Source organism: Phacochoerus africanus, chromosome 8, assembly GCF_016906955.1.
Source record: "Phacochoerus africanus isolate WHEZ1 chromosome 8, ROS_Pafr_v1, whole genome shotgun sequence".
Lineage (NCBI taxonomy): Eukaryota > Metazoa > Chordata > Mammalia > Artiodactyla > Suidae > Phacochoerus > Phacochoerus africanus.
Window position 1 is genome coordinate 49,800,694 of NC_062551.1, and position 24,860 is coordinate 49,825,553.

At 52.5% G+C, this 24,860-nt stretch overlaps 1 protein-coding gene across 10 annotated transcripts in view; it reads left to right on the plus strand.

Annotated features, from left to right (window-relative positions):
* Positions 1-24,553, plus strand: part of POU2F2 (POU class 2 homeobox 2) — a 37,229-nt gene extending 12,676 nt beyond the window's left edge. For 2 of the 10 annotated variants that reach the window (XM_047790853.1, XM_047790847.1), the window contains 10 exons: positions 13,335-13,440; positions 13,533-13,624; positions 16,105-16,218; positions 16,510-16,651; positions 16,734-16,882; positions 16,960-17,136; positions 18,542-18,608; positions 20,384-20,585; positions 20,727-20,800; positions 21,054-24,553. In XM_047790853.1, the coding sequence (XP_047646809.1) occupies positions 13,335-13,440; positions 13,533-13,624; positions 16,105-16,218; positions 16,510-16,651; positions 16,734-16,882; positions 16,960-17,136; positions 18,542-18,608; positions 20,384-20,585; positions 20,727-20,800; positions 21,054-21,397 (1,467 nt within the window). In that variant the 3' untranslated portion in view covers positions 21,398-24,553. Of the gene's footprint in view, positions 1-13,334; positions 13,441-13,532; positions 13,625-16,056; positions 16,219-16,509; positions 16,652-16,733; positions 16,883-16,959; positions 17,137-18,541; positions 18,609-20,383; positions 20,586-20,726; positions 20,801-21,053 lie in introns of those variants that run through there. The other 8 variants (XM_047790854.1, XM_047790848.1, XM_047790846.1 and 5 more) reach the window with 7 other exon arrangements.
* Positions 24,554-24,860: the final 307 nt, after the last annotated feature.

Consider the following 24,860-nt stretch of genomic DNA (forward strand, 5'->3'; position numbering starts at 1 on the left):
TCAGCAGAGCTGGGCTCTCTCTGAAGGCTCTGGGGGAGAATTCCTCTTGGCCTCTTCTGGCTTCTGGGTGTGCAGAACATGACTGGCTTTCTCGTAAGGGATCACTCCAGTCTCTGCCTTTGCCGTCACATGGCCATCTTCTCTCTGTGTGTGTGTCTGTTACTGTGCCCAAATTGCCCCTTCTTGTAAGGATGCCAGTCATTGGATTAGGGTCCACCCTCATGACCTCATTTAACTGGATTACATCTGCAAAAACCTTATTTCCAAATAAGGTCATATTTACAGAGACCAGGAGTTAGAACTCTCATCATATCTTTTTGGGGGACAGTGGCCAACAGACTTGCCATAAGGGGAGCTGGCGGCAGCAGAGTGAAAACTGGACAGGCTGCTGTCTCCAGCCCAGCCCCTCCACACCCGTGCATGTCACTCATTTGCGTTGTCAGCTTGGTTTCTGTAAGCATTTGAGGCTGTGGCCTGTGTCCCAGGACACTGAAGGTCCTGAGACGTCCTGCAGCAAGGAACCCTGTTTAACTTGCCTGAGCTGCGCATTTCCCTCCCCGACTGCTCCTCAGACTTTTCTCTCTCCCTCTTTCCACCCATTCCATGGGACCCCTAGTGGCCATTCCCCTACTGACCATTTAGACCGTCCTTAACACTGAGCCAGTCTCTGCCTCCTTAGAACTTCCAGCCACTGGGCCTGGCTCTGCAGGAACCCACAGGGAATCTGGCCTCGCTGCTCCGTGGCGGTCTTCCAAACAGAGCCTCCCAAGGCCTGGCTCGCCATGGTTACCGAATCTAGCCTGTCAGATGCTGCCTTTGTACCAGGCACTGTGCTACTGTAACATCCTTGAACCCACAAATCCTCACATGGCCAAGGCTCGGTGGTGGGCGTGGGGGGCGAAGTAACTTGCCTGCCCCAAGTCACACCATGAGCTCAAGTGGCTGAGGCGGCCTGGGAGCCAGGCCCGGTAGCCCAGGGCTCTAGCCCGCAGCCCTCCCATCCTGGCCCCGAGACCCTAGCAGCAGATGGTCCATTTGCCTTGTAGCACACATGTGGCTCTTCAGCGAACAACTCTGAGGCTCAGGGCTCCTCTCTAGCAATCTTGGTTCCCTTGCTCCTGTCCTCCTTTCTGTCTGGAAGCCAGCCCCTCCCTTTACGTGGACAGGGCTTCTTCATCCCTTAAGCCCCAGCTTGAGGTTCCACACCTCCAGGAAGTCTTCCATGACTCTCCTTCTTTCATTTGGTTTCATTTTCCACCTCCTGTCTCCTCTGGAGGACCCCAGCCCAGCCTCTCCTTCTGCTGCAGCCCTGATCGCCCAGGGCCGTGTCCAAATATGCCGTCAGAAACATTCTTCGAAGGAGAAAGTCCACAGCGGGAGAGGAGGTTCAAGGGCAGCCTAGTGCAGACCCAGCCAGGCCATTATCCCCTGTGAGCAGCAGACACTCCTGTTCACACAGCCCCAGAACCACCTCCTCCAGGCTTCCCACGGACCCTGGTAGCAGCAGACCAACCCTGTGCCCCCTGCTAGCCCGCCAGGCCCTTTCCTCTCGCTCCTTCCGCCCCAGCTTCCCTCAGTTTTGATCACCACCCATCCTCTGCAAGTGCAAAACTGGGCCAAGGCTGTTTCCTGGGAGTTCTGTCACCCTGGGATTTCATTTCCCCAGCAGACCGGTGTTTATCCCTACCACCCATGAGTGGGACACCGTGCTGTGCCCAGGCCGCAGTGGGGACCACGGCCCTCCTGCCCAGCCGCCCCGGCCCTGGGCTGGACCCCCAACCCCCCTATGTCTCCTTTGTACGCCTGCTCAGCTCTGTCCTGCCCTCGTTTCACAGACATTTCCTGCCTCCTGTGTCAGGCCCTGGCGGGAAGCAGGAATGACTCAGACCCAGTCTTGCCCCTGAGGGGCTTCCAGTCTCATAGGGAAATAGACACACCAAGGAGCCCCAAAGAAATGTTTTGCTTGAAAGATACGAAGGGAGTTCCCACTGTGGCACAATGGGATTGGTGGTGTCTTGGGCGTGCTGGGACACGGGTTCGATCCCTGGCTTGGCATAGTGGGTTAGGGATCCAGCATTGCTGCAGCTGCGGCATGGATCTGATCCCTGGCCCAGGAACTCCATATGCCACAGGGCGGCCAAAAGAAAAGAAAAATACTAAGAAAGTCAAAAGCACCCATAACCTTATCACTTTAATATTACATTAAGTACGAAGGGAAAATCCCTCTTCTGTCCCTCTGACACCAGCTTCCAAAATAACATCAAACAATTTGGCGGGAACCTCCCTTGCATCTCCCCAGCTCGTACAGATGAAAGGACGATTATAATACAATTTTACAATTGGCGCGTCCATTGCTCGGCACCATGCTTTCCACTGAGGAATGCATGGATATTTACTGAATCAATAAGGGATGTTTTGCTTCAGCTTTTCAAAGGTAGGGAAGACATTTCTCTAGGGGACTAATTCAGAATGTCTGGGTTAGGGCAGGCATTGACTGAAAATTTATATTAACTGTTAAAACATCATTTTGTATTTGGAGAGTGGAGGGGGGAGAATCCCTATTTTCATAATACGACCACAGCAAATAAAGCTTGACCAGATCTTTTAGGTGGGTATGACCTGGTAAGGAAAGGTTTTCCAGAGAAAACCTGCTGGGTGTGGTGGAAATGTGGGAAAAGGGAAGGTGGCCGAGTCTGAGGGAGTCAGGGAGGACTTCCGGGAGGAGGCAGTATCTGAACTGAGAGGGAACAAGGAGTTTACCAGGTGGATGAGCTAGAGAAAAGTGTTCCAGGCGTGGGAATGGCGAATGTGAAGTGAGAGAGCAGGGCAGGCTCTCAGAGTTGGGGGGTGGGAGCCAGTGAGGGCTGAGCTGGGAAGGGGTGTTGGCAGGGCCACAGCCCCACTCCAGGCTGAAGAAGAAAAGGGAACATTTGCTCAGATCACTGAAAAGGTCCAGCCTGGAACTTCAGGCCCCCGGGATCTGTCTCCCTTTTCATTCGGAGGCGGGCAGTGTGTACCAGCACTTATAGGTTCACAGCTGCTGGCCCAGGGGGAGAAAACATGCCCACAGGCCAGGTTTGCATTGGTGCCCCCCCCCCACAACCCCTGAGAAGATGGGGTCAGGACTGTGTGACCTGAGAGTAGGGGAGGGCAAGTCCCCAAGAGGAGGAGGTGGGTTCTGCTGCTTGAGAAGGGGCAGTGGGTGCCAAGTCAGCCCAGCCCCCCACCTGGAGGTGTGTCATCAGTGCACCCACAGGCCCCAGAGTCCAGCAGCCAGGCCAGGGTGTGCCAGTCACTCCAGGACTCCTGGCTTGCAATCTGCTCTTGCTTGTCTGTCCTGGAGTTTCAGTGCAAAGTAGCATGGGATAGGACGCACAATCCACATGGAGCTGTTTTTCCCTCCCCGCTGAATGGTTCTCTGCCCATGGTGTTCTGCCCCAGCTGCCGGGACCTCCTGGGCTCCGTGTGGCAGGGCCAGCCTCTGGGGGACAGGGTACATAGAACATCCTGTGCTAGAGAGAGGCTACCTCTGTCTGTCCCCAAACTCCAACCTTTAGCCCTTCCCCCAGTGGAGGGACTGGCTTGATCACAGTCCTTTATTCATTCAACTAACACTTTTTGAGCACCTTGTGTGTGCCAGGCGTGCATTCATGGCCCCGGGGGGACGGCTGTGTACAAGAGAGAGGTGGCTGCCTTTGAGGATGTTATGTTCTGGTGGGGAGACAGAGAGTAAACAAGTAAACAAACCAACAAAACAAGATGGTTTTAGCATAGGTGTAATGAAGAAAATGAAACCGTGCTGCCATAGAAGGAGGAAGCCATTTTTAAGAGGGTGGTCAGGAAAAGTCTCACGGAGAAGGTGGCCTTTGAGGACTGAGGCTTGAATGAGTCAGGCCTGAAGGAAACAGTGGGAGAGCTTAGGAAAAGGCAACCAAGCCTGCAAAGGCCCCGAGGTGGAAACCAGCTGGACTCGCTCAGGGCGCAGAAGGAGGTCTGGCTGGAGCAGAGCGAGAGGGACCAGGTTTTGCAGGGCCTCCTCGGCCAGATCAAGGAGTTTAGAATGCGTGGGTGTGTTGAGAGGCTGTTGGGGGTGGTTAAAGCCGGTGAGGGGCCTGCCCCACTGACCCTTTACGAAGCTCCCTCCAGCCTCATAGGGAGAATGGATTCCAGGGGATGGAGCAGAGTTGGCGTCCCCGCAGGCACCCAGGTGGGCAACGAGGGGGAAGGTAGGGTCTGGGATGCTATTTTGTATGGATCCCATAGGTCAAGGGTGACTCCTGGGATCTTGGCCTCAGTGACTGGGGGATGGGGAGGTAGTTTCCTGAGTTGGGGAAGGCAGGGGAGGAACGGGGTGTTTTGGAAGGTGGGGCTGGGGAACCAGAAGTTTCACTTTGGACGTGGTTCAAAGAGTCTCTTAATCACCCAAGTGGTGACATCAAATAGGCAGGCGGATATTTGAGGCTGAAGTTTGGTAGAGAGTCTGGGTGGGAGCTGGCCACTGCGAGTTTTCAGGAAAAGGATGGCCCTCCTGGGGCTCCCACCCTCGAGAGCCCATGGTGGGGTGGGGTGACGTGAGGTGCATGATACGAGGGTGCGGTGGTAGCAGGTGCTTATGTCACGGGAGTATGTTGTGATTTCCAAAATGCTTGGAGAGTAGTGTTACTCAGGCTTCGGGATAACCCAGTGAAGAGTTAGACACTATTCTTCCCATTTTATAGATGAGAAAACCAAGGGCCTGAGAGAAATGGTTGCCACTGACAGAGGACCCTTAAGTGAACCAGGGATCAGGCTAAACATTCTACATGTGTTGCCTCATTTAATTCTGTAACCATGAGGTCAGAATTATTGAGGTGTCACCAGAGGAAACTGAGGCTTTAAGAGGGTAAAGGACTGCCCGTGGTCTCCTGGCATGTGAAGAACAGAGTCAGGTCTCAGGCCATCTCCAGAGCCCAGGTGGTTCCAGGACACCAGGCATCAGGCACAATTAAGGCCCAGAAGAGAGACATGGGTCACCCAAGCAGGAAGCTGGCAAGAAGGCCAAGACTCAACCCTGCCCCCCACCCTCTCAGATGGAAGCGACCATTCACCTCCCTGGGCTACCCTCCCAGCCAGTGTGGGAGCTCCCTCTGCACTGTTGTAGGTGGTGGGGGCACAGGTTCACCCAGGTGGACCTCCAGGACCGGTGCCCACTGCCTCCCAGGGGGCCACCCCACCGCTGGGCAGACACAGCTGGAGGGTCAGGAAGCCCTTCCTCATTTTGCAGACACTCAATTGCGGTATCATTGACATGCTCCCCAAACCCCATCCCTTTCTGTCTGGACTTAACACTAGGCCGTTCACGTCTCAGTAGAACAGGGATCCCAGAAGGGGGTCTCAATTTGCCGTATCAGGGATGGCAAGTGGCATGCAGGTCGACACCATCCCCTCTGGAGTGTGTGCGGCATGTGCGTGTAGCGTGTGTGTGTGTGTGTGTGTGCGTGCATGCATGTGTGTAGAGGCCTGTGACGGGGCAGGGGGAGTCGGCCCTGTGCGCTGGAGTGAAGCGCTGCACCTGGGCGGCCCTGGGGCCCAGGCCTCCTCTAGTTCCTTCTCGAGGCTGTCTCTTCCCGCCAGGTGGAACCGAACCCAGACGGGAAAGTGGGTGACCACACTGCAGTTCCCCCATGTGTCGTCTAAACCGCGCGTCTCATTCTGCCCCCAGTCTGGGGCCTAGATCCCACCTGTGACAAAGCACAGCCAGTCTGCCCCAAAGCACCACCCCGTCCTAAGCTGTACCTTAGTCATTCACTGAGGCTCCGTGGGCCGCCTCTTAGGTGCCTGCACTGGGGTAGGGGGATCAGAATCAGTGATAGATGAGTTTGTGTCTTTCCCTTCTTGGCTTTTATGCGCTGTGCTGGCCCTCTGTGCTGGTTTTTCTCTCAGGTTAGGGACAGAGCAGATGATCCTCCAAATATCCCGGTGGCGGGGGGCCCTGTGGGATGCTGGCTAACTCTTAGGCTAACTTCACCATCTGACTTGGTCCTAACACGCCCCCAAGTGGCTTCAGATGGCATACTGACTCAGACAGCTCTGGGTAGTGGAAAAATGGGGCCTCCTACTGGCTAACTCCAGTCTTGAGCCAGTTCACCGTTCACCCGGCATCTTCTCTCTGTCTCTCCTTTCTTTCTTTCTTTCTTTTTTTTTTTTTTTGTCTTTTTAGGGCCACACCTGTGGCATATGGAAGTTCCCAGGCTAGGGGTGGAATCAGAGCTGCAGCTGCCGGCCTACACCACAGCCACAGCAACACAGGATCCAAGCCGCACCTGTGACCTACACTGCACCTTGTGGCAAATGATGGATCCTTAACCAGCTGAGTGGGGTTGTGGATCCAATTCACGTCCTCATGGATACTGGTCGGGTTCCTCACTCCTGAGCCACAACAGGAACTCCTCTCTCTCATTCTCTAATTCCTTTAGTCAGCCAGCATTTGGTGACCATCCACCACACCCAGGCACCTTTCTGCAGGGGGGATAGACTGAGGAATAAGGCAGACAAGCTGTGCCCTCCTGGAGCTGGCACCTACCCTTGTTGAGAAGCAGACTGATACCTGCTATGAAGGAAGGAAAAGAGTATAATGTAAGAGCGGCTGGGAAAAGAGGAGCGGGTGGCCAGGGGAAGCCTCTCCCAGGAGGGAGCATTTGATAGACACTTGAATGATGAGGAGGGGCCAGTCATGTGTAGATCAAGAGGGGCAGTGGCGGGGGGACAGCACATGCAAAGGCCCTGAGGTGGGGACTTCTTTCTGGGCTCAGTGACAGGAAGGAGACCAGTGTGACTGGATGGGAGTTAGGGAGAGAGAGAGAGTCCTAGGAGGTGAGGAAGGCTGGGTCACGCAGGGCCATGGCAAGGAGCTGGATTGTATTACAGATTCGATGAAAACCAGTGTGGCCTTTATGGTTCTATTAATATTTTATTTTTTATTTTATTAAAAAATGTTTTTTTCTGGCGCTCCTGTTGTGGCTCAGTGGGTGAAGGACCTGGAGTTGTCTCTGTGAGGATGTGGGTTCCATCCCTGGCCTTCCCTCTGCGGGTTAATTATCTGCTGTTGCCATCACTGTGGCATAGGTCTCAGAGGTGGCACAGATCCGGTGCTGCCATCACTGTGGCATAGGCCTCAGCTTCAGCTCCGATTCAACCCCTAGCCTGGGAACTTCCATATGCGGCAGGTGCAGCTGTTAAATAAATACATAAAACTAATTTTTTTTTGTCTTTTTTGCCTTTTCTAGGGCTGCTCCCATGGCATATGGAGGTCCCCAGGCTAGGGGTCGAATCGGAGCTGTAGCTGCCGGCCTACACCACAGCCACAGCAACGCAGGATCTGAGCTGGGTCTGCAACCTACACCACAGCTCACGGCAATGCCAGATCCTTAACCCACTGAGCAAGGCCAGGGACCGAACCTGCAACCTCATGGGTCCTAGTTGGATTCGTTAACCACTGCGCCATGACGGGAACTCCAATAAAACTACTTTTTTAGGCTGTACCCTTGGCAGGTGGAAGTTCCTCGGCTAGGGATTGAACCCTTGCCACAGCAGTGACCAGAGCCACTGCAGTGACAATGCTGGATCCCTAACCCACCGCATCACAAGAGAACTCCTCTATTAATATTTTAGAACAAGGGGTTCCCGTTGTGGCACAACAGGTTAAGAACCCGACACAGTGTCCCTGAGGATGCAGGTTCAATCCCTGACCTTGCTCAGTGTGTTAAGGATCTGGCGTTGCCGCGAGCTGTGGTGTAGGTGGCAGGTGTGGCTTGGTCCTGGCGTTGCTGTAGCTGTGGTGTAAGCTGGCAGCTGCAGCTCTGGGAAATTCCATATGCCACGGTGTGGCCCAAAAAAGAAGGAAAAAAATATTTTAGAACGAGAACCTAGATTTGACAAGCCACCCCCAGAGAGGTCTGTGGATAGAATTTGGGGGGGGGGGGAATCCATGAACTTGGATGGGAAAAAACTTATGTCTCAATTTTTACTATCGTCTAACAGAAAGGCTAGCATCTCCTTCTAATATTAACACAGGGGGCCGAGCACAGCAGTACTAGCAGTGCTTGAACTTTGTCACTGATGGAAGGTACAGCTATTTCCGTATTCTGTTACAGTTGCAGATATTTTAAAATATAGTTTTCAATCATTGCTTTGAAATTATAGTAGTCTTCAGGCCTATTTCTTGCTCTTATTATATTATTTAATGAGTTAACAAAGAAGCCCATAGATTACTGTTTATCATAATTGAAAATGTATTTGATGACTATATTTTAATAGAAATGATTTCATTTTGGTTCATTTCATTAAACCAAAACTTCTATATGGTTTATGTTTATGCATTTGTTTTAAATTCTAAGAGGGGGGAGTAGGTTTTGTCAGACACCAAGGAATGCAGAGCACTGGAGTTCTCTCGTGGCGTAGCAGGTTAAGGATCTGGTGTTGTCACTGCAGTGGCTTGGGTTGCTGCTGTGGTGCAGGTTTGATCTCTGGCCCAGAAACTTCCATATGCTGCTGGTGCAAACCAACCCCCCCACCAAAAAAAAAGGGAATCAGAGCACAAAAAAAGTGTAGAAAAGAAGTTTGTACTGTGGCACAGTGGGTTAAGAATCCAAACTGCAGCAGCTTGGGTCGCTGTGGCGGTGCAGGTATGATCCCCTGCCCAGTGCAACAGGTTAAAGGATTTGGCATTGCCATAACTGCAGTACAGGTTGCAGCTACAGCTTAGATTCAGTCCCTGGCCCAGGAACTTCCATATACTGCAGGTGCAGCCATAAAAAAAAGTGTAGGAAGGAGTTCTCATCGTGGCTCAGCAAAAATGAATCTGACCAGCTCCATGAGAACACAGGTTTGATCCTGGGCCTCGCTCAGTGGGTTAAGGATCTGGTGTTGCCGTGAGCTGGGGTGTAGGTCGCAGACGTGGCTCAGATCCCCCGTTGTTGTGGCTGTGGCTGTGGCTGGCGGCTATAGTTCTAATTCACCCGCTAGCCTGGGAACCTCCACAGGCTGCAGCCCTAAAAAGATTAAAAAAAAAAAAAGGGTAGGAAAAATTTTAGTAGGACTTGTGGGTAGATTGGATGGATGGGGGATAGGAAGGGAAGGAGGGACTCAGAGCTGACCCCCACCCCCGCCCCAGTTTCTGGTCTGGGTAACAGTGGATGGGGGAGTGGTTAAGGTTTTCATCTGGACTCCTCACTGTGAGACCTGCTGCAAATTGAGAAGTGTTTTCCCCATCCTTTCCCTCTCCCTGCTGATTCAGAAAGAAATCTGCACACATCTTTCAGGCTTTTGGAAAGAAAGGGGGATTTTCTCTGTGGGTCACGCTCAGAGAGACAGCAGTTAACAAATCTCTTAATCAACAAACTAAGAGTTATAGGAAATCAGAAAAATACTAATAATAACACTTTATTTCTGGCCTTACTTATTTGATTCATTCTGTGGACATTTAATGGGTGATTACCAGGCCCTGCTAAGGGTTAGGAATACGAGGAGGATAAGCCTCTACCTTCTAGAGGCCCTATCTTCAAGACTTTCAGTCTAGCAGAGAAAACATGTACAACATAAGCAAACAAATTGCATTCTGAGAAATGCAGTGTAGAGCATGGAGGAGACAGTTTTGTGGGCTCTGAAGTTTACACGAATGTCAGGGTCTTTTGAAGAAAAAGAAGACAAAATTGTAAAGGTAAGATTAAGTATGAAGGTCTTGGAAGGGTCCGCTGTATGGGGTGGGGTGGGGGGCTGAAGCCTAGGCAGGGTCAACCCACGTGCAGAAGAGGGACAGCCAGGCAAGCATTATTGGGCATGTAGGGGGTCCTGAAAGGGAAGGCAAAGTAGATGCAGTTTCCAAGGATGTAGCTTAGGATGTCACACTCCTTAAGCTGTATTCTTAGGTGATTCGCAGCTAGAGTGAGAAAGGCGAGAGGTCACGGAGCATCTGGGTACTTTGTCCACTCTCCAGATCATACGGAGAAAGCCTTTGCAGGTAGACAGGGGACAGCCTTGAACTGCCACAGGATGAATAGTTGGAAAAGTAGGGATGCTGAGCCAAAGTGACTGTTCACCTGGGCCATTGGAGGTGGAACACCTGTATGTTTATTTCTTTCTTTCTTTTTTTTTTTGTCTTTTTGCTATTTCTTTGGGCCGCTCCCGTGGCATATGGAGGTTCCCAGGCTAGGGGTCAAATCGGAGCCGTAGCCACTGGCCTACGCCAAAGCCACAGCAATGCGGGATCTGAGCCGCATCTGCAACCTACACCACAGCTCACGGCAACGCCAGATCGTTAACCCACTGAGCAAGGGCAGGGACCGAACCCGCAACCTCATGGTTCCTAGTCGGATTCGTTAACCACTGTGCCACGATGGGAACTCCTGTTTATTTCTTTATTTGAACAAGGTAAATGTTCAATATTCACGAGGTACCGAAAGGTTTACAGTGTTGCCACTTTTTAATATCATTTTCTAAGTATAATCTATGCATACCTGGAGTCCCCATCATTCCTGTCTTGGCTCAGTGGAAATGAATCTGACTACTATCCATGAGGATGCAGGTTCAATCCTTGGCCTTGCTCAATGGGTTAAGGATCCCGCATTGCTGTGAGCTGTGGTGTAGGTCCGACGCAGCTCCGATCTGGCATTGCTGTGGCTGTGGTGTAGGCCAGCGGCTACAGCTCTGACTTGACACCTAGTCTGGGAACCTCCATATGCCAAGGATGAGGCCCTAAAAAGCCCAAAACCCCCCCAAAGATCTATGCATACTCAAGCAGATACCAAGGTGTGATTTAAAAAAAAAAAAAAACGCAAATAGTACATCATACCTACTGTTTTACCTCTTGAGCTTTCCACTCAGCAGGACATCTTGGACATTGTTCCATATCAGGATAAAGAGTGTCCTTGATCTTTTTGATGACTGCATAGTATTCTGTCATAAAGATCCACCCTAATTCATTCACCCATCCCCTGCGGCACATTCAGCTTGCTTCCATTCTTTTGCTAAAATATTGCTACTTGCTGCTGGGAGTATCCTTCTAGAGAGGTCATTTTGCACAAGTGTAGGTATATCCCTAAGATCAATTCCTAGAAGTGGAATGACTGAATTAAATCATATATGTATTGGTAATTTTTATAGATATTCCTAGATTACCCTCTCACCAGCAATGTGCAAGAGCGTTTGTTTCCCCATATGCCCCAAAATAGTATCTCAGTGCAGTTGTAAAAATTGTGAGTTAATCTAAAAAAATTTTTTTTTCATTCAGAGCTGACTGTGTTTCTTTTGATGAGCAGTCGCCAGACCTATCTGTTGGCCAGATTACTATTGGGTCATTCTTTTTTTCCTTGTTGATTTGTAATTGCTCTTTATATATTGGAGAAATGAACCCTTTGTGTCAAGTTGCTTATATTTTCCCCTAGTTTGTTCACTTCCTGGGACATTAAATTGGTCTTTGGAATAGTAATAGCATTGGGAGCAATTGAGGGGTGTGTGTAACCCTCCAATTTCCTAGAAGGAAAAACATTGTACCTGTAAGTAACATAACCTTCAACTACTATTCATAGAAGTTGCTAACTAAATGATAAAGTTTCAGTATTGGTTTATACAACAAATATTTGTGGAGCACCTACTTGGTGCCAGATGCTGTTCTAACTGCTAAGACCACAGCAGTGACCAAAAATCATCAAGATCACACTTTATGGGGCTGATGTACCAGTGAAGAAAAGGCACCATGAAAGAATAAACAGAAAGATGGAGTTCCCTTTGTGGCTCAGTGGGTTAAGAACCTGACTAGTATCCATGGGGAATGCAAGTTTGATCCCTGTCCTCACTCAGTGGGTTGAGGATTTGGTGTTGTGGTGAGCTGTGGTGTAGGTCACAGTTGTGGCTTGGATCTGGTGTTGCTGTGGTTGTGGTGTAGGCCAGCCACTGCAGCTCTGATTTAGAACTTCCATTTGCCACAGGTGCCCCCTTCTCCCAAAATGGTGTAACAAATACTTTAAAGTACGCAAATCATGGAGTTCCATGGTGGCTCAGTGGTTTAAGTATCTGGCACTGTCACTGCTGTGGCTCTGGACACAGCTGTGATGCAGGTTCAGTCCTTGGGCCGGGGGCTTCCACATGCCTTGGGTGCAGCCAAAAAACCAAAAAACAACCAAAAAAAACAAACACAAATCATAAGTATACAGCTCAGTGAAACTCACAAACTGAGCACACCCATATAACAGGTACTCAGATCAAGAAACTGAATATGGGAGTTCCTGTTGTGGCACAGTGGAAACCAATCTGTCCGGTAACCATGAGGTTGCGGGTTTGATCCCTGGTCTCGCTCAGTGGGTCAGGGATCTGGGTGTGCTGTGAGCTGTGGCATAGGTTACAGATGCGGCTTTGATCCTGCGTTGCTGTGGCTGTGGTGTAGGCTGGCAGCTATAGCTTCTATTCCACCCCTAGCCTGGGAACCTCCATATCCCGTGGTGTGGCCCTAAAAAGACAAAAAAGAAAAGAAAGAAACCGAATGTGGCTGGTACTGTACCTCCCAAACTTCTAATTTGCAAATGAAACACAAAAATCAAAGTGTAGACAGGGTTGGTTCCTCCTGAGAGCTAGAGGGAAGGATTTGTTTCAAGCCTCTCTCTTTGGTTTGTGGATGGCTGTCTCTCCCTGCATCTCTTTACATCATCTTCCCTCTGCATGTTTATCTGTCTCCAAATTTCCCTGTAATATATGGACACTAGTCCCACTGGATTAGGACCCACCCTAATGACCTTGTTTTAACTTGATCATGTGCAAAGACCCTATCTCTAAATAAGGTCGCGCTCTGCAGTTCTGGGAGGTTAGACACAACATATCTTTTCCCAGGGTTGTGGCGGGGGGACACAATTCAACTCATAACAGTGGCAAAGAATTTTCCGAAGTGACTGTACCAATTTAATCACCCACCAGGGGTTGGAGTATTTTAAAGCTCATTCTAGACCTGCTATCATTTCCCTTGGGAGTGTTTTAAAAGGAAGGATGACTTGGTCTGATTTACATTTTTAAACGATTCTATTATGTTCTTTGGGAATATAAGACAAAGCAAATATTTCACCAAGAAAGAAAAGGTAAATAAAGAGCTAGCACTCCTTCCATGACACCTGTTGGTACTCCAGTACCCCAGGGTTAGGAGAGGTCTCCTGGGTTCCCTTAGCTCAGGGCCACGGTCCAGAGACCCGTGCTCCATTCCTCGCTTCCTGGTGCCAGCCTGCCTGCGGAGCACCCCTGGGGCTCAGGCAATGCAGAGGGAGGAGCCGGGCCAGGACTCAGGCTTTGTTCCTGCCCACTCCCCTCCCTGCCAGGACATACAGCAGCTCCTCCAGCTCCAGCAGCTGGTGCTTGTGCCGGGTCACCACCTCCAGCCACCTGCTCAGTTCCTGCTGCCGCAGGCCCAGCAAAGTCAGCCAGGTAAGACCCCCACCCTGGACAGTGCTGCCCTCTTGCCTCCACAGAACTCCGTCTGTCCCCTTCACCCTGTGCATCCCCTCTTATCTTTGCAGGCCTGCTACCAACACCAAATCTATTCCAGCTACCTCAGCAAACCCAGGGAGCTCTTCTGACCTCCCAGCCCCGGGCAGGGCTGCCCACACAGGTGAGTGGCCCACCCCATAGCCACAGGGGCCAAGACAGGAGTCAGGAGCCCTGGGACCCAGTGCTGCTCTGCCTCTAATTTGCTGTGGGATCTTAGGCAAGCCACTGTCCCAGTCTGAGTTGGCTTCCTCCTCAACAGAATGAGGAGAGTCAACCAGACCAGTGGCTCTTAACCCTTTCAGGCACATGGATTCCTTTGAGAATCTGATGGAAGATTTGAATCTGACCCCCACTGCCCCAAAATGCTCATGTGCACAAACACAAAACCTCAAGGGGTTCACAAGCCCTCAGGTCATGGATGCCTTGATCTCTTCCAGTGCTGCAAATGGAGGGGTCCTTAAAGCAGGTGTCTGTTGTACTAATTTGTGTCCCCTTCCCAGACCACAGATTGCAAACAAAAGCCCACACTCATTTAAGAATTGAGCTAGGAGTTCCCTTGTGGTGCAATGGGTTAAGGGTCTGGCTGGTTAAGGTGCTATGGCTCTGGTTACTGCTGTGTCATGGGTTTAATTCCTGGCCTGGGAACTGCCACATACCATGTGGTGTGGCCAAAAAAAAAAAAAAAAATTGAGTTGTCCACAAAATTTCCAGAAAACTCCAGATTCCCAGCTTCTTTTGACAAACCCAAAGTTCTGGGAAGGCCAGAATTGCATACACATGGTCTGGTGGCTGTGGGCAGCTGGCCACTGGCCAGAGCTTGGGTCCCATCCCCCAGGGCTTGAGCTCTCCAGGCTGCCTTAGTGTCCCCTTGCCTGGTCCCCATGACCTTTCTTTCAGTTTGCTGCCCCGGTTCTAAATTTTAATAATAATCTTTCATGATTATGGATTTTAAAGTTCCCTCCTACTCATTTTTAAAAACAGCCTTTTCCAAAAAAAAAAAAATACATGAACTATTTCAGAAAACTCAAAAAGTTTAGACACTAATAGAGGGCTTAGCTGCAATTATGGAATCCAAAATGCTCAGAAAATCAAGTTGTTCTTGTAATGTGGGCACCAGAAGTCACTTGGCTGCAAAACCTATCTTGACCTGATGCAAGACAGCCTGTGACTTTTCTTTATTCCTCTTGTGTGGTATTCGTGCTCTGCTGACAGTTATTGATATTTCTGATTATGGGGTGTTGTCTTGACCCTAATGAGGGGTTCACATTATCTATGATAGATACCCCATGTAGGCTTTCTAAAATCTGAAAAGTTTTTTAATTCCAGGGTTTTGGATAATGGATCAGGGCCTTGTGCGTCCAATGTCCCTACACCCACCACCTGATTAGATGTTTTATTTTTAGGAAAATGAAGCATTCCAGAGAGAACTGTTGCATTTTTGTATATTCACTCAGATGCCCTCTCTATTTTTTTTTTTTTTTTTTGTCTTTTAGGGCTGCACCTGTGGCATATGGCGGTTCCAAGGCTAGGGGTCAAATGGAGCTGCAGCTGCCGGCCTTCACCACAGCCACAGCAATGTGGGATCTGAGCCAGGTCTGCGACCTACGCCACAGCTCAGGGCAACACCTGATCCTTGACCCACTGAGAGAGGCTAGGGATTGAACCCGAGTCCTCACTGATCCTAATGGGGTTCGTTACTGCTGATCCACAGTGGGAACTCCCCGCCCTCCCTATTTTTAAAATATTTTTACTTTATTTGCAGCTTATTCATTTTTAACGTGATTCTCCCAACAACCCCGTGGGGTAGGTAGAGTAGCCATGATTGTTCCCATTCTGCAGAGGGGGAAATTGAGGCCCAGGAAGATTAAGAAACCTGCCTGAGTTACCCAGCAATTCGGCGGCAGAGCCATACCTTGATTCCCTGCCTGACAGGAGGCTAAAACTACCCTCGCAGCTCCATGGAAAGGACCTTTTTTTTTTTTTAAAAATAACAGTTTTATTATTTATTCTTTTTTTTGTCTTTTTGCTATTTCTTGGACCGCTCCCGAGGCATATGGAGATTCCCAGGCTAGGGGGCGAATCAGAGCTGTAGCTGCCAGCCTACGCCAGAGCCACAGCAACACGGGATCCGAGCCGCGTCTGCAACCTACACCACAGCTCACAACAACGCCGGATCATTAACCCACTGAGCAAGGGCAGGGACCGAACCCGCAACCTCATGGTTCCTAGTCGGATTCGTTAACCACTGCGCCACGACGGGAACTCCGGAAAGGACCTTTGATAAAAGGACTTGCTGTCCCTTCTGGGAGTCCGCAGGCTGGGGTCGGGGTTGGGGGGGGGGATGCAGAGCTTCAGGCAGTGAGAGAAACCCTGTCGGGCAGCAGTGTCACCTTGATGGAGATTGGCAATGAGTGTGGAGGGGTCAGCTGAAGGCGAGGGGAGTCCGCAGGAAGAGACTGGCAGGCAGGGAGGGAGGGGAACTGGGCAGCCGATGCAGAGCCTCGACCTGGTCCTCGGTGCTGCATCCCACACACCTGCCCACCCCACCACCAGGCCGTGACCCGACCCACGCTGCCCGACCCGCACCTCTCGCACCCGCAGCCCCCCAAATGCTTGGAGCCACCATCCCACCCCGAGGAGCCCAGTGACCTGGAGGAGCTCGAGCAGTTCGCCCGTACCTTCAAGCAACGCCGCATCAAGCTTGGCTTCACGCAGGTCTGGGGCCAAAGGGCGGAACTGGTGGTGGGGTGGGGTATCGGCAGCGCGACTAGCAGGGCAGGGTGAAGGGGCACAGCCCTCTAGTCGGCAGAGTGGAGGGCGCTGCCGGCTGGTGGGCAGGGGGAGGAAATATAGCTGCCTCGTGGGCGGGGTGAGGAGGCCGAATCTAGTGGGCAGGTGGGGGCGTGATATCTAGTGGGCGGGATGGTGGGCGGGACCAGGTGGTGGGCGGGGCTGGGCCCCTTGCCCGGCCCTGACTGCAGCCCCGTCTCCGCCCCACTGGCTCAGGGTGACGTGGGCCTGGCCATGGGCAAGCTCTACGGCAACGACTTCAGCCAGACGACCATCTCTCGCTTTGAGGCCCTCAACCTGAGCTTCAAGAATATGTGCAAACTCAAGCCCCTCCTGGAGAAGTGGCTCAACGACGCAGGTGGAAATTGGGCTCGGGCTCCCGGGCGGGCGGTGGGCCGCGGGAGTCGCCCTCTCATGCCCCTGTTTCCTCCCGGGCACAGAGACTATGTCTGTGGACTCAAGCCTGCCCAGCCCCAACCAGCTGAGCAGCCCCAGCCTGGGTTTCGACGGACTCCCCGGCCGGAGACGCAAGAAGAGGACCAGCATCGAGACAAACGTCCGCTTCGCCTTAGAGAAGAGTTTTCTAGCGGTGAGGCCCCACCCTCCTGGGCGGCCCTGAGGCTGGCGGGAGGGTGGGCCTGGGGCTGACGTGCCCTCTGCCCGCAGAACCAGAAGCCTACCTCAGAGGAGATCCTGCTGATCGCCGAGCAGCTGCACATGGAGAAGGAAGTGATCCGCGTCTGGTTCTGCAACCGGCGCCAGAAGGAGAAACGCATCAACCCCTGCAGCGCGGCCCCCATGCTGCCCAGCCCGGGCAAGCCGGCCAGCTACAGTCCCCATCTGGTACCAAGAGCCCCTCTGAGGGGTGGGGGCAAAGCTCTGGCACACCCTCGCCCCTCCGCAGGCACCTCGTATGAAGTATAACCTACCTGGTTGTCCACAGTGCCTAGAACGGAGGCAGTGAGAGTCACCCTTGGGGACAGGCTGTCACATGGGTGGAGCACAGTCACACAGGGAAGGTTTCCAGGGAACTGTGGTCTTAGGTGGGGAGACAAGCACCCACAGACACACACTAACTTAGCCAAACATAGAGCTATCACAGGAGGTAGCCACACAGGGAAGGCTATCAGGTAGGGGACACAGGCATTCTCCCTCACACGGGGTCGCAACCACACAGACACCAGCAGGGACATCATTACACACCTGGGTGTGCCCTCAGATCCCACAGCCCCACCCAGACCTGCTCACGGTCAGACACACCAGGACATCCCTTTATTCCATCTAATGTGGAAAGGTCTGTGACACTGCAGAGAGGAGCAAGGGGCCCAGAGGAGCCCCTCGCGCCGTGGTGTGAAAGAAAGAAGGACCGTCTAGGCTGAATCAGAAAGGACAGGAGAGTTAGCCAGATACGTGAAGGACAGGCAAAGGCCGAAGGTGCTGTTTGAGAAACTCCAGTGACATTTTAGTGTCCTTGGATCTGGGATGCTTATGAATGAGTGTGGGGTGGGCTGGGGGATGGGCAAGGGCCAAACACCAAGTCAGATGCTGGGAAGCTTGAACATGGACCGCAGGCGGTGAGGCGCTGAGGATGAGTTTTGAGCCTGGGAGGGACTGGGTTACTTTTTAATTTTTTTTGGCCATGCCCATGGCATGTGGAATTTCCCAGGCCAAGGACAGGGATCGAACCCACAACCTCATGGTTCCTAGTCGGATTCGTTAACCACTGCACCACAATGGGAACTCCATGGAACGAAGCCATGCCACAGCTGTAACCAGAACCACAGCAGTGACAATAGCGGATCCTTAACTGCTGAACCTTGAGGGAACTCCCCTGAGTCATGTTTAGAGTGAGGCTTCTGTGGCTGATGGAAGGATGGGACTGCAGGCAGGGAGGCCCAGACGGAGGTTGGTACCTGGTCCCAGAAAATCAAGCAACATGAATCCCAACACTGCGATGCAGAGACACACCTTATCCTCATAACCTCCCCTCCCACATACTTCAGACCTGTAGCTGGACAGCATCAGAGGATAGGTGGGGAATGACTCACCCATGTTTCTGGCTCAGGATCATCTAGGGCAAATGTGATGAAAGCTGATGGAAAACAGCTGGCGAGACACAGCGTCTTGCACCCAAAGCTCCCTTTCCCCTGTCTTGGAGGCAGAGGTGTGGGGGTTACACCCACAGGGAGCACTGTGGGGGCTACTGGAAGACGGTGACCTAACCACGCCTTCTTTCCTCTCTCCCCAGGTCACACCCCAAGGGGGTGCCGGGACCCTGCCGTTGTCCCAAGCTTCCAGCAGTCTGAGCACAACAGGTCAGAGAGGACAGAGGACGGTGAGGGGACTGGGAGAGTGGTGCAGGCCTGAGCCCAAGGTTCTCAAGTGGCTCAGGGCATTTATGGGCCTCAAGGCTGAGCTTGGAGAGGAGGGCGGGGCAGGGGGGAGAGGGCAGCCTCACCCCTCCCTGCCAGAGGAGCTCAGGCTTCATCTGCTCCATAATTTCATATAGAAAAGCATAGGGTTGATAAAAGGCAATGTTTTGGGGTTCTGTTTCTGACATTTATAAACTGTGTGAACTCCAGGAGTGACCCCACCTCTCTGAGCCTCAGTTATAAAATGATTATGACTGTATCATACATATAGAAGCTATATACATGAATTTATACATACATGTGTGTATGTATACACACACACACACACACACACACACTCTTTTGTACCCAAAGCCCTCCTTTGCCCATTTCTGGGGTATGGCATGTTTAACATCATATATAGAAATAGTATAAAAACAAACAACATTATCACAATATGTAAATCAACTATAATTCAATAAAACTTTTTTTAAAATGAGGAGGAAAAACTCTAAAAAAAAACCCCAAGCAAACAAATGCCAAGAGTTCCCTTGGCTCAGCGGGTTAAGAATCCAGGGCTGTCACTGCTGTGTCATGGGTTCAGTCTCTGGCCCAGGAACTTCCCATGCTGGGGGTGTGGCCAAGAAGTTAAAAAATAAAAAAAAATTTAAGATAAATTAATAAAACCACATTGCCCTTCCTCGGGTTAAGAAATAAGTGGGCGTTTAGAAAGTGTTAAGTCACTTACCCTGTTCTAAACTCTTTATAAAGAATATTGACTTGGAGTCCCCTGGTGGTGCAGTGAGTAAGGATCCAGTGTTGTCACTGCTGTGGCTCTGGTTAAAAAACAAACAAAAAAACCCCCAGGAGTTCCCGTTGTGGCGCAGTGGTTAACGAATCCGACTAGGAACCATGAGGTTGCGGGTTCGATCCCTGCCCTTGCTCAGTGGGTTAACGATCCGGCGTTGCCGTGAGCTGTGGTGTAGGTTGCAGACGCGGCTCGGATCCCGCGTTGCTGTGGCTCTGGTGTAGGCCGGTGGCTACAGCTCTGATTCGCCCCCTAGCCTGGGAATCTCCATATGCCGCAGGAGCGGCCCAAGAAATAGCAAAAAGACAAAAAAAACCCCAAAAAACCTCACACACAAAAACCAAAAAAACAAAATCAAAACAGAACAAAACAAAAAATAATATTGACTCTTTTAATCTTCACACTCATTTTATGAGATAGATTCTATTATATTCCCCATTTTGCAGATGGAGGAACTGAAGGCCAGAGAGGTGAAGGCACTGGCCCAAGGGCACAGCTGGGATGTGACAGAGCCAGGAATTGCTATCCTGGATGCCAGGCCTGAGTCTGGGCTACAAGCCCTATCAGCCTCAGTGCGCACAGCCGCACTCCCCGGCCTGGCCACTAGAGGGAGCCAAAGGGCCCTGTCTTTCGGGCATCCTTTTTTTTGGTACAAAAGGGGCTCCAAGGTGAGGTTCAGGGCTGGAGAAGCAGGGTGGGAGCACATGCTGGGCATAGGGCACAGGCTCAGTGCGTGGCAGCTGCTCTTACTGCGATTACTGTCACCGTGGCAGAGGCACAAACAGTAGCTGTGGGAAGAAAGGGCAGGAGGCCTAAGTGTGTTTTGATTGAGGAGAGGCTTCGGGACTGGGCAGGGAAGACAAGCAGGAGTGGACCTCGGTGGAGGACTAGTAGAAGCTGAAGTCTCCATCTCTCTGTCTCTCTCTGGCAGTTACTACCTTATCCTCAGCTGTGGGGACACTGCACCCCAGCCGGACAGCTGGAGGGGGTGGGGCCGGGGGCGGAGCCGCGCCCCCCCTCAATTCCATCCCCTCTGTCACTCCCCCACCCCCGGCCACCACCAACAGCACAAACCCCAGCCCTCAAGGCAGCCACTCGGCTATCGGCTTGTCGGGCCTGAACCCCAGCACGGGGTAAGTGGGCACCTGCAGGTAGGAGAGAAGCAGGGTGTGGGGAGAAGCAGGGTCGCTGCTGCTTCCAGAGTGGGGAGCTGCACCCCCAATCCTGTGGGAGGGTCTCTGCCCCTGCTAATGCCTCTGCTTTGCCTCTTGCAGAAGCACAATGGTGGGGTTGAGCTCCGGGCTGAGTCCAGCCCTCATGAGCAACAACCCTTTGGCCACTATCCAAGGTGCGTGCTGCCTCATGTCACTCCCATCGTCACCAGCCCTGTCCCCTAGGGCCTCGAGCCCTCTCCATTGCTGCTCCAGCCATGCCATCCTGCCCCCGCTCACTGCATCGCTCGCCTCTTCATACCCATCTCACCTTTGGGGAAGGTGTGAGGGGTGCTGATGGGGGTCAGTGGGGCAGATGGGAAGACAGGGGGCACTGCGGGTGGGATGCTGGAAGGCACCCCCAGCCCAGCCTCTCTCTCTCCTCGCCAGCCCTGGCCTCTGGTGGAACCCTGCCCCTTACCAGCCTTGACAGCAGCGGGAACCTGGTGCTGGGGGCAGCTGGCGCGGCCCCAGGGAGCCCGGGCCTGGTGACGTCACCACTCTTCTTGAACCACGCCGGGCTGCCCCTGCTCAGTGCCCCGCCTGGCGTGGGCCTGGTCTCGGCAGCTGCCGCAGCCGTGGCGGCCTCCATCTCCAGCAAGTCTCCTGGCCTCTCCTCCTCCTCCTCCTCCTCCTCCTCCTCGTCCTCGTCCTCCTCCTCCACTTGCAGTGAGGCAGCAGCACAGACCCCTGGAGGCCCAGGGGGGCCCGAGGCAGGGTCCAAAACGGAGTGAGGGCCTGCCGTGCCTCCCCTCCTACTCCTCTGACCACTGCCTCTGTCCCCCACCTGGCCTGGGAAGAGGGCGAGGAGGCCAGTGGTGGGGGCGCAGAGGGTCCTCGGAGCAGGAGTGACAAGGGAGGAAAGACCAAAACAAACAAACGAAAAGAACAACAACAACAAAAACCAACCAACCAACCAACCAAAAAAAGAAAAAGAAAAGAAACCAACCAACAGAAAAGAAAACCAAAAATAATCACAAAGAACCAGCTGCCCCAAAAGAACCAGAGGTGACAAAACAAACAAAAAAAACCAAAAACAAAATCCCTCACCAAACCAAACAAACCAAAAACCAGTCTTGAGCCAGACCTCAGTGTGCTCACCCTCACTGCTACGACACCAAATAAGAACCCCAGCCGGGGGCAGAGAAGCCTCGGCAGGGCGGACCTCACGCAAGCCCCTGGCTGTGGGGCCAGAGAAGGAAAAAGAGAATGTGCCAGCCTCCCAGCCCCAGCCCCCAGCCCTGGGCCAGCGAGGGCAGGGCACAGCCTGGGGCCGACGGGTGGGCCCAGAACCACCCGCGAAATATTCTTTTCCAGAAGGTGAAAGAGAAAGGGCCTGAACAACCTTACACCAAATATTCAGTAGCTTCATCCAAAGGATGTACAGTTTTTAGCGTTGTGCTCAACAGAATGTGTCCCTATCATGTGTCCCCTCTCCCTTGGCTCTCAGCTCTCCCCTCCTGGGCAGGGGGTCTCGCTTTAACCTCCTCCCTCCCCGCCAGGGGAGAGTTCAGGGGAAGGCCTGGGATGACTTTTCACCCTTTGTACCTCCCCCTTTTCCCTTTGAAGGGTGGGCTAGGCCGTTTTGCCAAGTTCTAGCTCTCACATGACCCCCCTCCCCCCGTCCCCTCCTCTGCCCTGGCATCTTCCCCTATCCCTAGCCCATGGGAAGGTGGAAGTGTCAGGCAAGAGGGAATGAGGTGAGGGCATTCAAATTGTCTTTTTTTCCATCCTCGTCTGTCAGTTTCCCTGAAAAAAAAAAAAAATTCATATTCCAGTGCCTATCCGTGGGATCCTTCACGTTCTTTGACATTGACCAGAAACCAAAAAGAGAACTCACCTCGCTCTTCCCACCCTGTACCCCTCCAACACTGGCAGATGCCTCTTCCTCTCCCCCTACACACGCACACACGCACCCACGCACCCCAGTGGTGGGGTTCCTCAAGATGGCGTCCCCATCAGGGTCCATGTGGCGGGGACAGTGCCATGACCTGTGGTCCCCATCCGAGAGGGTGCTGTGGTGGCCACCACTCCCACGAGACCTCCCTCGAGTCTTGGCTGGACCCTGTGTTTGCCCAGCCCTGGACGCATCTTCATCGACAGAGGAGAGACACTGCTGGGAGCCACCTTGCCCTCCTGCTATTGTGGAGGCCAACAAAGTTTTGAACCAAAAAAAAAAAACAAAAAACGAAAAAACAAAAACAAAAAACCAAACAAACAATAAATTAAAACTAGAAAAAGAAAGAATTTATAGATATATATATATTTAAGGGAAAGAAGACGAGGACTCTTCAAAGAAGAAGAAGGAGCCGCGAGGTGGAGCCAAGCCCCTGCACCAGCGGTCCAGGCCCTTGGTCCCCAAGGCGGATGGAAGGATGGATGCTTCTTTCTCTTCACAAATACCTCATGGACGTCGTCTTCGGGAAAGCCGCAGGGGGGCGGCTGGGGCAGGGCCTGCCCCTCAGCCAGGGTGGATGGAAGCGGGTGGGCAGGGCTGAGAGAGGGTGTCAGGGACAGGGGTGAAGAGCCCCCCAAGCTCCCCGCCCCCCCAATCAACTGAAAAAGCTTTAAAAAAAAAAAAACAGGAAAAAAAGGAATAAGAAAGCAAAAAAGAATGGACGAAGGAAAACTAACAAACTTTCGGGTGGTTTGATTCCTCCTCTGAGTTCTTTTTCTGTTCTCTTCCGTCTGTCCTGTCTCCTCCTCCTCTCTGTCTCTCCCTCTTCCTCTCTCACCTCTCTCAATCTCCTTCTTTCTGTGTCTCTCCTCAAACCAAAGTGTTGTTGTGAAGGACGCGAGCCATTGAAATCAGAGCAGCCCTCGGCCCTCGGCAGGCAGGAGCAGAGGGAGGGGAGAGCCCGGGAGCGGGGCAGCGCTGCTGGACACTCCGAGGAGAGGCAGACAGAGCCTTGGACGCCACCCTGGGCCCTGAGGCCTCAGCGTTCTCTTTCTTTCTTGTCTCCCTTCTCCCACCCGGGAATGAAACTGTTGGGCTGGGCCACGGAGGCAGCAGAGCCTCGGCTGTTTCGGAGGTCTTGGGGTGCCTTGTCTGGGCAGCGGTGGAGTGGCTGCCCCTCCCACCCTGGCCCCGATGGGGCCTGGCCTGCCATCCACCCATCCTCGCCAGAATGTAAGCATCTCCGTTGAACCGACTCCCTGCCCTTACCCTACCTCTGAGTTTGTCCATTTTTATTTCCTGAAGAGAAGGGACTGGCAAGAGGGCCCGGGCCCCAGCCCAAGGGTGGACAGGGGGCCAGGGGCTCCTGAACAGATAGGAAGGACATTTGAGCAGAGCCAAGTGAAAGGAATTACAACCAAAAACCCCTCCGAGAAGACAGGCAGCATGGAAGGCATGGTGGAGATGACTCAAACAAAAACTGATTCTAGACCAAAAAAAGGAGAAAAAAAAGGAAAAAAAAAAGAAAAAAAGGAAAAAAAAAGAAAAAAAAGAAAAAAAAAAGAAAATCCAGGACTCACCACCACCCACTTCATCCTGCTTCCTCCCCATCAAATCCTGCCACCTGGGACCTGTCCTCCAGCCTAGTGTGGGAGGAGTGGGGCAGAGAGGAGCGGAGGAAGCAGGGGGCAGGGATGGGGCCGACGCCCTGACTTGGTGGAGGGACCCCTGTGCAGCTGGGGTGGTGGGGGCCCTCCCCATCCAACCCCCATAACTGGGAAAAGAAAAACAAAAAAAGAAAATCCCTGGGAGGGGGAAAAATAACCAAATCCCAAGCTTTAACTACAGCTGTGAAACCAAATATTGGGAAGGGGGTGGGAGGGAGGGAGGGGCAAGTGTGCCCCAGGTCTCCCCCCGGGCCCCCTCCCTCGAGGACTCGAGATAAGGCACCAAATACCTCATAGAACTTTAATGTTAAAAAATGGAAACCAAATATTGTTGGCTGGGGGCCAGCCAGGGCAAGGGGCTGGGGGGCTGGAGGGAGGCAGGGTTGGGAAGGTGATGGGGGAATTCACGCCCCCCACCCCACCCCCGCCCTTTCCACTCCAGTACCCCCATCTCGACTCCGGGAAACAAAACTATCTCATCGTTTTTATTTTGTGGTCTGTACAGAGCCTGTGTCCGTGTGTCTGTGTGTGAGAGAGTTGGGGGGCTGGAGAACTTTATGTGGGGTTGGGGAAGGAGACCCCAGGCCAGGCTCTGGGCTAGGTGAGATGTCTGAGGTGATGGGGGGGGCAGGC